This window comes from Haematobia irritans, chromosome 1 (assembly GCF_050003625.1).
Source record: "Haematobia irritans isolate KBUSLIRL chromosome 1, ASM5000362v1, whole genome shotgun sequence".
Lineage (NCBI taxonomy): Eukaryota > Metazoa > Arthropoda > Insecta > Diptera > Muscidae > Haematobia > Haematobia irritans.
The window spans coordinates 194,762,000-194,776,404 of NC_134397.1; the positions used below are offsets into that span (position 1 = coordinate 194,762,000).

General features: G+C 31.5%; 1 protein-coding gene across 1 annotated transcript; it reads left to right on the forward strand.

Annotated features, from left to right (window-relative positions):
* The first annotated feature begins 5,927 nt into the window (after window positions 1-5,927).
* On the forward strand, window positions 5,928-12,884 carry LOC142234188 (uncharacterized). The gene is made up of 3 exons (XM_075305278.1): window positions 5,928-6,065; window positions 6,134-6,353; window positions 12,481-12,884. The coding sequence occupies exons 1-3, from the start codon at window positions 5,928-5,930 to the stop codon at window positions 12,882-12,884; spliced, it is 762 nt and encodes a 253-aa protein (XP_075161393.1).
* The last annotated feature ends 1,521 nt before the right edge of the window (window positions 12,885-14,405 follow it).

The following is a 14,405-nucleotide window of genomic DNA, read 5'->3' on the forward strand; positions in this document are numbered from 1 at the left end:
GGGAATATTAATTATATAGAAATCAGAATTTTTAAAATAAATAATTTATTTATTATTTTTTACTAAACAACTGGACATAACATCTACACGCAAAAAAATAATTCTTTCCTCCCAAACGAAATTTTAGACAAACAAAGTTCGTTTCTCATTTGCTTTTCGCTGTAAGGAAGTGTATTTGGAAGAAAAGTATATACTTTTTGTGATAAACGTTTATTCTTTTCCAGGATGTAAAAACAATTTCATAAAGACTAGCTCAAAAAACATTATTTTCTTGCTAATTGCATTGTCCCTCACATCTTTCTCACATCCACGAGGATTTTTAGTTCTTAACACCTTTTCCTGTAATACCAACAATGTAGAAGAAATTATACGATTTTATAATTTTTTAAAATTTTTTTTTACCTTTCGCCTGGACGGAGAATCGAACCGCGGACCATGCACATTGTAAGCCAACACACTAACCACTGAGCTATGTACCTGTTATGGTCATCAATAGATAAATTCCCATATAAGTTATATTTATATAGCATAGCTTGCGGCGCCCACGAACCGAATAAACAAAGTTTATTTAACAGAAACAAACATTTAGTTTGGCACCGTGGAGCAGTGGTAGCTACGTCCGACTCTCATGCCAAGGGTCGTGGGTTCGATCCCTGCTTCGGCCAAAGTTTTTTTTTTTTTTGCTTTTGTTTTTTTTACATATATTCCAGATATATTCGGAAGATTCCGAAAAAATGTTCAACATTACATTGTACTATATTAAATTTTGAACTGTAAAATGTGTGTTATTAAAGACCTAAAGTCAGAAAAGAACAGTGTTTGATATAAACGAAATGGACTGTGTTGTTATTTCAAAAATAACTTTTTTTATTGAAAAAATAAAAATTTTGTAACAAACGAATGTTTTTGGTGATAAAAGTTTAAAATTTTCGAAGCAATTCAAAAAACTCTAACAAAAGAAAAACGTTTTCGGTACACGTTTTCCAAACGTTTTTTTTCTTTGCGTGTACGTCGGAAATGAATGGTAATTCAGCTTTTAAGCTAATGTAAATAAATGTTTTGGTCCATAAATTAAATAGTTTTATATAGGACATTTCGGAATTTACGTATGTATTTAAGTAAGATAGCATTAATAGGGTAAAGATTTAAAATTTAATTTAATTTAATATAACGAATATAATTTTAATTTATTTCAACTTATGATTGGAGACCATGGCCTTACCGTTTGCTTCTGTTTGGATATCTGTTTGAAGAATTTATATCCAAGCTGAGTTACAAGATCTTTAGTCGAATGACGTCAGAAATCTTTAGAACAACGTTTTCTGGAATACGCAAAAACTTTGATACTTTTTATACCTATTTTGTGTTAATAAATGTTTTCAAACATTCTCATTTGAGTTTTTATTTTCTGCTCCGGGGGAATTGCATTATCTACTGATCTGAAAAAAAATGTCGTGAATAAAAATATTAGGATACACGCAAAGAAAAAAAAACGTTTGGTAAACGTGTACCGAAAACGTTTTTCTTTTGTTAGAGTTTTTTGAATTGCTTCGAAATTTTTAAACTTTTATCACCAAAAAAATTCGTTTATTAAAAAATTTTTATTTTTTCAATAAAAAAAGTTATTTTTGAAACCACAACACAGTCCATTTCGTTTATATCAAACACTGTTCTTTTCTGACTTTAGGTCTTTAATAAGACACATTTTACAGTTCAAAATTTAATATAGTACAATGTAATGTTGAACATTTTTTCGGAATCTTCCGAACGTATCTGGAATATATGTAAAAAAAAAACTTTGGTCGAAGCAGGGATCGAACCCACGGCCCTTGGCATGCAAGTCGGACGTAGCAACCACTGCTCCACGGTGCCAAACTAAATGTTTGTTTCTGTTAAATAAACTTTGTTTATTCGGTTCGTGGGCGCCGCAAGCTATGCTATATAAATATAACTTATATGGATAATTATCTATTGATGACCAAACAGGTACATAGCTCAGCACGGATTGAACCCACGACCCTTTATATGTAAAGCGGGCATGCAAACCATTGTTCCACGGTGCCCAACTAAATGTATGTTTCTGTTAAATAAAGTTTAGTTATATCGGCTCATGGGTGCCCAAAACAATGCTATATAACTGTTGTGGTTGGCTATAGTCCCCGGTCTGACACATAGATGGCGTCGCTAGTATTAAATGCATATTATTTTTATATAGTACCAACCTTCAAATGATTCGTGTCAAAACTTGACGTCTGTAAGTCAATTAGTTTGTGAGATAGAACGTCTATTGTTATCGTGAAAAAATGGAAAAAAAGGAATTTCGTGTTTTGATAAAATACTGTTTTCTGAAGGGAAAAAATACGGTGGAAGAAAAAACTTGGCTTGATAATGTGTTTCCGGACTCTGCCCCAGAGAAATCAACAATAATTAATTGGTATGCAAAATTCAAGCGTGGTGAAATGAGCACGGAGAGCGGAGAACGCAGTGCACGCCCGAAAGAGGTGGTTACCGACGAAAATATCAAAAATAAATGATTTTGAATGATCGTAAAATGAAGTTGATCGAGATAGCAGAGGTCTTAAAGATATCAAAGGAACGTGTTGGTCATATCATTCATCAATATTTGGATATGCGGAAGCTCTGTGCAAAATGGGTGCCGCGCGAGCTCACATTTGACCAAAAACAACAACGTGTTGATGATTCTGAGCGGTGTTTGCAGCTGTTAACTCGTAATACATCCGAGTTTTTCCGTCGATATGTGACAATGGATGAAACATGGCTCCATCACTACACTCCTGAGTCCAATCGACAGTCGGCTGAGTGGACAGCGACTGGTGTACCGTCTCCGAAGCGTGGAAAGACTCAAAAGTCCGCTGGCAAAGTAATGGCCTCTGTTTTTTGGGATGCGCATGGAATAATTTTTATCGATTATCTTGAGAAGGGAAAAAGTGACTATTATATGGCGTTATTGGAGCGTTTGAAGGTCGAAATCGCGGCAACACGGCCCCATATGAAGAAGAAAAAAGTATTGTTCCACCAAGACAACGCACCGTGTCACAAGTCATTGAGAACGATGGCAAAAATTCATGAATTGGGCTTCGAATTGCTTCCCTACCCACCGTATTCTCCAGATCTGGCCCCAGCGACTTTTTCTTGTTCTCAGACCTCGAAGGATGCTCGCAGGGAAAAAATTTGGCTGCAATGAAGAGGTGATCGCCGAAACTGAGGCAAAACCGAAGGAGTGCTACCAAAATGGTATCAAAAAAATGGAAGGTCGTTATAATCGTTGTATCGCTCTTGAAGGGAACTATGTTGAATAATAAAAACGAATTTTGACAAAAAAATGTGTTTTTCTTTGTTAGACCGGGCACTTATCAGCCAACCTGTTATTTAAGCCGTTAAGCCAGAAAAGAACAGGACTTGATTGAAACGAAGTGGACTTTAGAATAAAAAATATTTGCAAAAATTAACAAATTTTGTGATAAAAGTTTAAACTTACCGAAGAAAAAAGTCTATCCAAGAATTATTTTTCGTTTGCTGTTGGTGGAAAATGGATCTGTCGTGAGAAAGTTTAAAATATTTGCTTTAATCGTTTTTATACTCTCGACCATAGGAGGTGGGTATATTAACTGTGTCATTCCGTTTGTAACACATCGAAATATTGTTCTAAGATCCCATAAAGTTATATATATATATATATATATATGTATATGTATATGTATATGTATATGTATATGTATATGTATATATATATATATATATATATATATATATATATATATATATATATATATATATATATATATATATATATATATATATATATATATATATATATATATATATATATATATATATATATATATATATATATATATATATATATATATATATATATATATATATATATATATATATATATATATATATATATATATATATATATATATATATATATATATATATATATATATATATATATATATATATATATATATATATATATATATATATATATATATATATATATATATATATATATATATATATATATATATATATATATATATATATATATCGGCTTGAAACATGGCATGAGTAGTTGTTATTGATGTAGGTCGTATGTTATTGCAAATGGGCCATATAGGACCACTTTTACGTATAGCCCCCGTATAAACCGATCCCCAGATTTGGCTTGAGGAACCTCTTAGAGAAACAAATTTCATCCGATCCAGTTGAAATTTTGTACGTGGTGTTAGTATATGATCTCTAATAACATAACCATGCAAAAATTGGTCCATAATTATATACTCGTATAGCCCCCATATAAAGCGATCCCCAGATTTGACCTCCAGAGTCTCTTGGGGAAGCAAAATTCACCCAATCTGGCTGAAATTTGGTACGTGGTGATATACTAACACCACATCTCTAACAACCATGCAAAAATTGGTCCACATCGGTCCATAATTATATATAGCCTCCATATAAACCGATCCCCAGATTTGGTTTTGGAGCCTTTTGTAGGAGCAAATTTCATCCGAGTCAGTTGAAATTTTGTGTTTTGTGTAAGTATATTAACGCTAACAACCATGCCAAACTTGGTCCATATCGGTCCTCAGATAAACCGATACCCAATCACACAAAAATTGGTCTATATCGGTTCATAATTGTATATAGCCCCTATATTTTAATTCTGGCTATCTAATTACCGCGCAAAAGTTCATATCGGTTCGTAATTGTGTATAGACTTCCCTATATATACATTTTTGTTTAAAATGTACCACCTATGGACTAACTTACAGTAATTTATCTTTATGAAATAATCTTTAAATAATATTAACTGAGATGTTGAATTTTATTTTGAAGATTTTGCATCTTTGGTTTAAATTTTTGTTTTTTGAAATTTTTAAAAGATTTTTTACTTTTTGATTGGGATTTTTAAATTGACATTTTTAGTACATGAATAGCTTTGTTAATATATCGCCAAGAGAGAATGAAAATTCGGTAAATTAGATCTATATTCTATTTGTTTTATTTTTTATGAATTTTTCATATACTTTTATAGAGTCTACATTTAATGCTAGATACATTCCTAAAAATCTCTTTATATTATTGAATACCAAAATCCATAAGGGATCCATGTGATCTTTTTTTTGAGTGTATAATTATAAATTCAATACATCATCAATACATCATCATCAAAATTCAAAACATCATTATAATTAAAATTTCCTTTTATTAATTTTTTCGTAATATAGGGTAAATTTGTATCATAAAATTTAGGTAGCATAATTTTTCACATTAGGTAATTTTTTTTAAGAGTGTACTCAAAAAAGTTAAATAATTTCAAATTTGAAAATAATTCCATTTGGATTTGATGGACCAATTTAAAACAAAAATATTAACATTTATGACTTTTCAATGAAAAGTCCAAATCTTATATAACGCATTTAATGCTTAGATGCTTCTGATATTGTGTAAAAAAAATTATTATAATTTTTTTTAACAATATCGAGCATAATTTTCCACACACTTAAGGAAATATAACACATGCCACTACCTAATTTGCATAATGTAGACATGCTTTACATACTATGCACTAGAGCATTATCTATTGACACCACACTCCAAAAATTGTCATCATTTGAATAAACTCTGTTTTCAGTTACAAGCTATTAGTCAAGGCAACAGAGCTTGAAATGAGAGTCTAAGACAAAAGTTAAGGGAACCTTAAAGGTTGCTAACATCCAAAAAACTCCGTTCATTTCAAAACCTCGAAGGCAAGAGTCAAGTTGTAGTTTTATTGTAAAATTTTGAAAATGTTTAAAAATTTAGAATTAACCATTGCATTAATTTTAATATTCCGTGGAAAATGTCAAGGAGACATATATGAAGACATCCCTCTTAATGGCAGTTCTTTAGTAACAATGTTGGAACGCAAACCAAAGCTCAATGTAGTGTCCTTTGAGCCCCTGGGAGAGCATATATCATTGGGTTTGGATTTTTTGTTACCCTTCATAAAAGTACCCATTGCTCGAGAGGTTGATATCTATGGCAATGAACCGGTGAGTTTTCCATTTCCCATTTTAAATATAAGAATTCGGAATGTTAATTTCTTTTTGCACAATTTCAGGCTTTAATTAACATAAATACCGCAGCACTAATCTCAACTGGTATTCTGGCTGCTTCTAGTGCTTTTGTGTCGTATCTATTCAGATCGTATGTTATGTTCGAACCAATGGGAAAATCGGAAAAGGCCCATAGATCGGATAGCTATAATTTCGAAAATGAGATATTGTCTATGATGCAATATGTCAAAGTGATTTATAAAAATTCGACAGGAGCTAAAACAGGTAATTTGCGATTTCACTTTGAAATTAGATTTATGTATATTCCATTATGTACAGAGTAGTTGACGCGAAATATTACTAATTCAATCGATTATATTTTCTTTGTGAGGAAATAGCATTAATTCTTTCCAATAAAAAATTGTGGAAATAATTTGAGTGAAAAACAAGTATATACGCCCGTAAATTCGGCCAGGCCGAATCTTATGTACCCTCCACCATGGATTGCGTACAAACTTCTACTACAGACTGTCATCTACAATCGAATTACTTGGGTTGTGGTAATACTTGCCGATGGCAAGGTATGATAAAAATTCTTAACATCGTCTTCTAAACTGTAAGTTAGTTCATACGGGGTATATATTAGACCAATTATAATTCAATTCTTGATCGGTATATATAGGGAAGCTTATAAATAATTACGAACCGATATGAACTGTTGCGTGGTAATTAGAGAGCCAGCAGTGAAATATGGGGGTCGATTTATGTGGGGGCTATATACAATTATGAACTGATATGGACCAATTTTTGTGTGATTGGGGGTCGGTTTATTTGGGGGCTATATATAGATAACTATAGACCGGTATGGAACAATTTAGGCATAGTTGTTAGCAGGGCTGTGGAGTCGAGCCAATTTTGCTCGTACTGGGGCTAATCACGGCATTCGATATCGAATTCATAATCGTATCGAAAAAATTGTCGATACGATTAAAAGTTTGGATCACGGGATTCGATCGAAATTTGATGCAATTTCTTAAGCGTTGCCAACAGCAAAAAACGAAGCACAACAAAATGAAATGACAAAATTAAGTTAGCGTCACAAAATAGAATGTAGAAAAAAACATGTTTTTGGAGGTTTCAAAGTAAAAAGTAAATTGTATTGCATTATATCTTATGGACTCATGCATTCCTCCGAATTCCTTCCTAATTGGAGGATGAGATGAATATAAAATAATTCGACGACAAATAAGGAATAAAAGTGCACATTGTTATTGGTGTAAGTACATGGGTTTGAAATGGTGTGCACTGTTAGAAAGTCACCTCTTGCAGGCTCAATGGACGATTTCGGCTGACGAAGAAGGCGTTCAAATGGAAAATAATTTTTGGTGGCATGTCAACGTCAATTCTATCATTTTACAATTGTCTGCCGTCTTACAATTTTTTGCGAGTGGAAGTCTTCATAATTCACTATTCTTTCAAGGTGGTCCAGAATCGTTATGTTGTCACGGAATTGTACGGTATTTGGTTGATCACAATCTCTTGGATATCGATCTAGCATGTGCACTTTATATATGGTTCTTTGCCAAGCTAGGATGCTCGCTCCCGAACTCGACTATGACCAATTTTTGATTAACTTTTATTGGAGTTGCATTAGTCCTAAATATTCAAAATATGTTCATTATATGTAAATTTACTACAAATTAGCAACAATTCGAACTAAAACTAATATATTTACTATTCCTACACGCAAAGAAAAAAAACGTTTGGAAAACGTGTACCGAAAACGTTTTTCTTTTGTTAGAGTTTTTTGAATTGCTTCGAAAATTTTAAACTTTTATCACCAAAAAAATTCGTTTGTTACAAAATTTTTATTTTTTCAATAAAAAAAGTTATTTTTGAAATAACAACACAGTCCATTTCGTTTATATTAAACACTGTTCTTTTCTGACTTTAGGTCTTTAATAAGACACATTTTACAGTTCAAAATTTAATATAGTACAATGTAATGTTGAACATTTTTTCGGAATCTTCCGAATATATCTGGAATATATGTAAAAAAAAACAAAAGCAAAAAAAAAACTTTGGCCGAAGCAGGGATCGAACCCACGACCCTTGGCATGAGAGTCGGACGTAGCTACCACTGCTCCACGGTGCCAAACTAAATGTTTGTTTCTGTTAAATAAACTTTGTTTATTCGGTTCGTGGGCGCCGCAAGCTATGCTATATAAATATAACTTATATGGATATTTATCTATTGATGACCATAACAGGTACATAGCTCAGTGGTTAGTGTGTTGGCTTACAATGTGCATGGTCCGCGGTTCGATTCTCCGTCCAGGCGAAAGGTAAAAAAAATTTTAAAAATTTATAAAATTGTATAATTTCTTCTACATTGTTGGTATTACAGGAAAAGGTGTTAAGAACTAAAATACCTCGTGGATGTGAGAAAGATGTGAGGGACAATGCAATTAGCAAGAAAATAATGTTTTTTTTTTGAGCTAGTCTTTATGAAATTATTTTTACATCCTGGAAAAGAATAAACGTTTATCACAAAAAGTATATACTTTTCTTCCAAATACACTTCCTTACAGCGAAAAGCAAATGAGAAACGAACTTTGTTTGTCTAAAATTTCGTTTGGGAGGAAAGAATTATTTTTTTGCGTGTATATAGCGAAAACAATGTAAAAAACAAGTGAAAAATGTTTTACGATTGCAATTTACCAATCGAAAAAATTGTCGATTCAAAAAACTCGATATCGACTCTCGTGATCCGAAATATTTGGATTTCGATCAAAAGTTCTCGATATCGAATGCCGTGATTAGCCCCCTGTAAGTGGATCGATATAAAGTATCGTATTTATTTATGTGTGCAAAAAAAGGTCTTAATTTCACAGTAGATGCCAATTAAATTCTATATTTCAAATTTAGGGCAATGTTTAATAAATAAAATAATGCTATAAATACCCATCATAATAAGAGAAGATACCAACAGTATATGTATTTGTGGACCAAAATTATTGATACTATCTCAAATCCTTTAAATTTGTTGCGAGCTATATAAAGTTTTATATTCCCATATGCATGAATTTGAATCTGAATCGATTTAGACAAAATTGTATATACTTCTACAAAATCTATGTACTTTGAATTTAAATCTAACGTTATGGGACGTAACACAATTTTAACAAAAAATAAAAATGCAAGGAAAGTCTAAAGTCGGGCGGTCCAATTATAATATACTCCTCACAACTTTGTATTTAGATCTACATTTTGATAAAATCTCAAATCAGACTTCTACAAAATCTCGGGCAATATTTGGGAAATATTTATAATTGTTTAGACAATTTCGCAAAAATGCATTTATGATGCATTCATTGAAAAATTTGAAAATTTGAGTCATTTCTACAAGTTTTCGACTTAGCAGTGAGCATACAATTTTGGAAAATTTTTTGTCTAGTAAATAAAATTTTGCAAAATTTTCTACAGAAGCAAAATTGTGAGTAAATTTTATATAGAAATAAAATTTTGGCAAAATTTTTTATAGAAATCAAATTTTAACCAAATATATAGAAATAAAATTTTTATAGAAATAAAATTTGGCAAAAATTTTTATAGAAATAAAAGTTTGAAAAAGTTATCAATAGAAATACAATTTAAAAAAAAATTGTGTAACAAACAAAATTTTGCAAAATTTTCTATAGAAATAAAATTTTGACTAAATTTTCTATAGAAATAAAATTTTGACTAAATTTTATATAGAAAAAAATATTTCTATAGTAATAAAATTTCGAATACATTTTTTTATAGCAGTGAGCATCAGTAAGAAAAAAAATTTTGAGAAAATTTGCTATAGAAATAAAATTTGACAATTTTTTCTTATAGAAATACAATTTTGAAAAAATTATCAATAAAAATACAATTTTAGAAAAATTTTTGTGTAGTAAATAAAATTCTACAAAATATTCTACAGAAACAAAATTTTGACTAAATTTTCTATAGAAATAAAATTTGGTCAATTTAGAAATAAAATTTTGACCAAATTTTCTAATAAAACATCTATTACTATAAAATTTTTGCAAAATTTTCTATAGAAATAAAATTTTGACTTAAATTTTTATAGAAATAAAATATCAATAGAAATAAAATTTAAAAAAAAATTGTGTAACAAACAAACTTTTGCAAAATTTTCTATAGAAATAAAATTTTGCAAAATATTCTATAGAAACAAAATTTTGACTCAATTTTCTATAGAAATAAAATTTTGACTAAATTTTCTATAGAAAAAAATATTTCTATAGTAGTAAAATTTTGATTAATTTTTTTATAGAAATAAAATTTTTACAAAATTTGCTATAGAAATAAAATTTTGACAACACTTTTTATAGAAATAACATTTTGACAAAATTTTCTATAAAAAACAACTTTGAAAAAATTTTCTGTCAATATTCCATATATGTATATGGACTTAAAATAAAATTAAAAAAAAAATAATTTCGGGTATTAAAATGGATCGATCCAGCCCATCGTAATTGGAAGTTGATTTTCATTTACAATCATGCTGTACATTGATCGAATGAATAACGCAATGGAAACTAATTTGCCTAAAAACTTGCTTAGCTACAAAAATGTAAAGTGTTTTAAAAAATTTTGGTTTAGCCGGAGTCGGAGTCGAGCAAAATTTTTACGACTCCGACTCCAGCAAAATCTTCAGACTCCGACTCCAAGACTCCGGCTCCACAGCCCTGGTTGTTAGCGGTCATATCCTTCAATTACAACCGAACCGGATGAAATTTACTGCTCCAAGAAAATCTGGGGCTATTGGGGCTATATATAATTATGGACCGGTATGGACTAATTTTTGCATGGTTGTTAGATACCATATATAAACACCACGTACCAAATTTCAACCGGATCGGATAAAATTTGCTTTCTAAGAAGCTCCGCAAGCTAAATCTGGGGGTCGATTTATATGGGGGCTATACGTAAAAGTGGTCCGATATGGTCCATTTGCAATATTATCCGACCTACATCAATAGCAACTACTTGTGCCAAGTTTCAATAGCTTGTTTCTTTCGGAAATTAGCGTGATTTCAACAGACGGACGGAAGGATGAGGCTAGGTTAGGTTAGGTTAGGTTAGGTGGCAGCCCGATGTATCAGGCTCACTTAGACTATTCAGTCCATTGTGATACCACATTGGTGAACTTCTCTCTTATCACTGAGTGCTGCCCGATTCCATGTTAAGCTCAATGACAAGGGACCTCCTTTTTATAGCCGAGTCCGAACGGCGTTCCACATTGCAGTGAAACCACTTAGAGAAGCTTTGAAACCATCAGAAATGTCACCAGCATTACTGAGGTGGGATAATCCACCGCTGAAAAACTTTTTGGTGTTCGGTCGAAGCAGGAATCGAACCCACGACCTTGTGTATGCAAGGCGGGCATGCTAACCATTGCACCACGGTGGCTCCCTAGATAGACTCACAATTTCACCACGCACGATATTTTTTGGTTTTTGGACTCACGCCCACGCACACTCACGAAAAGAAAATTTGTACACACGCACGAAAATCTTTTAAATGCCGTGACTCACGAGAAACCTCGTGACTCACAAAAACTCTTAACACCTAGGATGTCACTAAAATTATAATTGAATTCAACTTGTAAGCATTTTATGTTCGTAACGGGGATTATTTTCGTGAGCGTGTTTTTTTCGAAATTCGTTCCTCACGCACACTCACGAAGATATTATTTGACTCACGCTCACGCACGACATTTGGTTGGACAATTTCGTGTCACGCGCACACCTCTAGCAGGGTATAAAAATGAAAAAATGAAAAATTTTATATAAAGATCAGTAGCCGAACAAAATCGTAGTGAATGGCTATATACCCAGCAAAAAAGCGTTGCCAAAAAAGTAATGAAAATGTTCTTTTTGGATCCGGAAGTGGTGCAAAATTGACGCAGAAGCGATGAATTTAACATGGGCTTGTCATGGCTTGGATGTAAATTAATAATTTATAATTTTTTATAATTTTTAATGGATTCTAACGCTTATCGGAAACGTTTGACCTCAAATATTTTCTAAAAAAATCACATTTTTTTCAGATTTGATTAAGCATTTTTTTTTCGACAAAATTTAAATGACTTGTACCATTTTATGAATTCTTACTCTGTTTTTAACCTATATGAAGCAAAAAAGTTAAAATTACCCATTAAAAATATAAAAAAAACCAAGCTATAAAAATTTGAATTAATAGAACTTCCTGGGTAGTTAAAATAAAGCACATCATTGGGAGTGCATCTTCTTGAAGTGCTTTTAATTTGTGCATTTGGAAGAACTTCCTAACTTTTTTGCTGGGTATTTATAAATTATATATTTTCTATATTCAATATAATTAATCTTTTTTTCAGACACCACATTGACAGGACTTCTTAGCACCATCGATGAAGCTTTCGCCCAAAAAGACATTGATCTAAGTACATGTTTGCAAAAAGCTTTATGTCAACGTATCAAACAATCAAACAGTAATGCAAAGACTGAAAATAATTATGAAGCTACATCGCATCCCACATCATCCATGGACGCTCTAGATAAAATCATTGATGGTTTGGCGAGTTTAAAATGGTTTCGTCGAAATATTTTACGCTATACATCGTTAAATGATATTATAGCCGATAGCGATGAATTAATGGCAACTACAACGAATCGCCATCAGAACACTTTGACATGCGATGAAAAATATCCAAGATGTAAATGGCCCATGTCTGGTAATAATGTAGGTAATTTGCTAGGGACATATTTGAAATTTATATAAGGAAGTGTAATACTCTTGTGAAAAAGTTTTTTTTTTATATTTTTAAAATTTTATATACGACTTATATAATTATTAAAAATATTATTATTTCTTTAAAATTTGTATATAAAAATAAAAAACATATTAATTTTATTAAAAATATTGAATGGTCGTTCGTTCATGTAATATGCCAATACGTTTTTGTTTGTTGCGCCAAAGATGTAAATTTTTAAGATTAATTATAATGTGGTGCAATAGATGTCGTTCTGTTTTGTAAACAAAAGTTCATTTTATTCCAGACGAAACGTATGACTGAAAAAGAAATGCAGAGTTGCATTCTAAGTTATTGTCGAAGATATGCTGGGCAAACTGTGTATGCAAATAATATGTCAATTAGAAAGATTTTTGTAAATTTTTATTCACCAGAGTTTGTGCTCCAAATTTTAGAACATTATTATTAGACTGAATTGCATCTTTAGCTTAATTTCCCGGTTTCTTTATTGAAGTACTATATTTAGCTTCGAGGTATATAAACAAAAAGCTTGATGTGTTCGATCAAGTTCAATTAAGTTTTACAAAAATAAATTGGTTTTCAAACAAATATTAAAATCTTTTTGCCTCAAAATGGTGTTTTGGATATTACCAGTCTCATTAGCTTTCAGTTGCTTTATTTTGTTTGGTGTTGACTTAGACCTACTATTTAGCGTATTTAGTTTGAAATAATACATAATTAAAAATAAGTATCAGTAAATATGTAGGTGTTAACATTGTATACGCTAATACCAAAATAAATAAAATCTTAAACGACACAAATTGCCACCAAATACAACACTAAGGTGTGCTTATCGAAGACACACTCCATAGCAAATTGAGTTAAAATAAGAGCCAAAAAGTATGCCCCAAAAGTTTATAAATTATAATAATCAACCAGAATTGCCGTTGCTAATATCACAGTGCAACACAAAAAATCCACACATTTTTGAGCTATGTCCATTTGGTCATTGGAAAACAGTGCTCAAAATCGAATTTGGCGACAAAACTTTAGAGGCTCATATAAGACGAACGGCAACCAATCTAGCAAAATCTAGAAATTACTTTTTTCCTCTCATCGAGTACTTTCGACTGGGATAACAGGTTGGCTGATAAGTCCCCGGTCTGACACATAGATGACGTCGCTAGTATTAAATGCATATTATTTTTATATAGTACCAACCTTCAAATGATTCGTGTCAAAATTTGACGTCTGTAAGTCAATTAGTTTGTGAGATAGAGCGTCTTTTGTGAAGCAACTTTTGTTATTGTGAAAAAATGGAAAAAAAGGAATTTCGTGTTTTGATAAAATACTGTTTGAAGGGAAAAAATACGGTGGAAGCAAAAACTTGGCTTGATAATGAGTTTCCGGACTCTGCCCCAGGGAAATCAACAATAATAGATTGGTATGCAAAATTCAAGCGTGGTGAAATGAGCACGGAGGACAGTGAACGCAGTGGACGCCCGAAAGAGGTGGTTACCGACGAAAACATCAAAAAAATCCTCAAAATG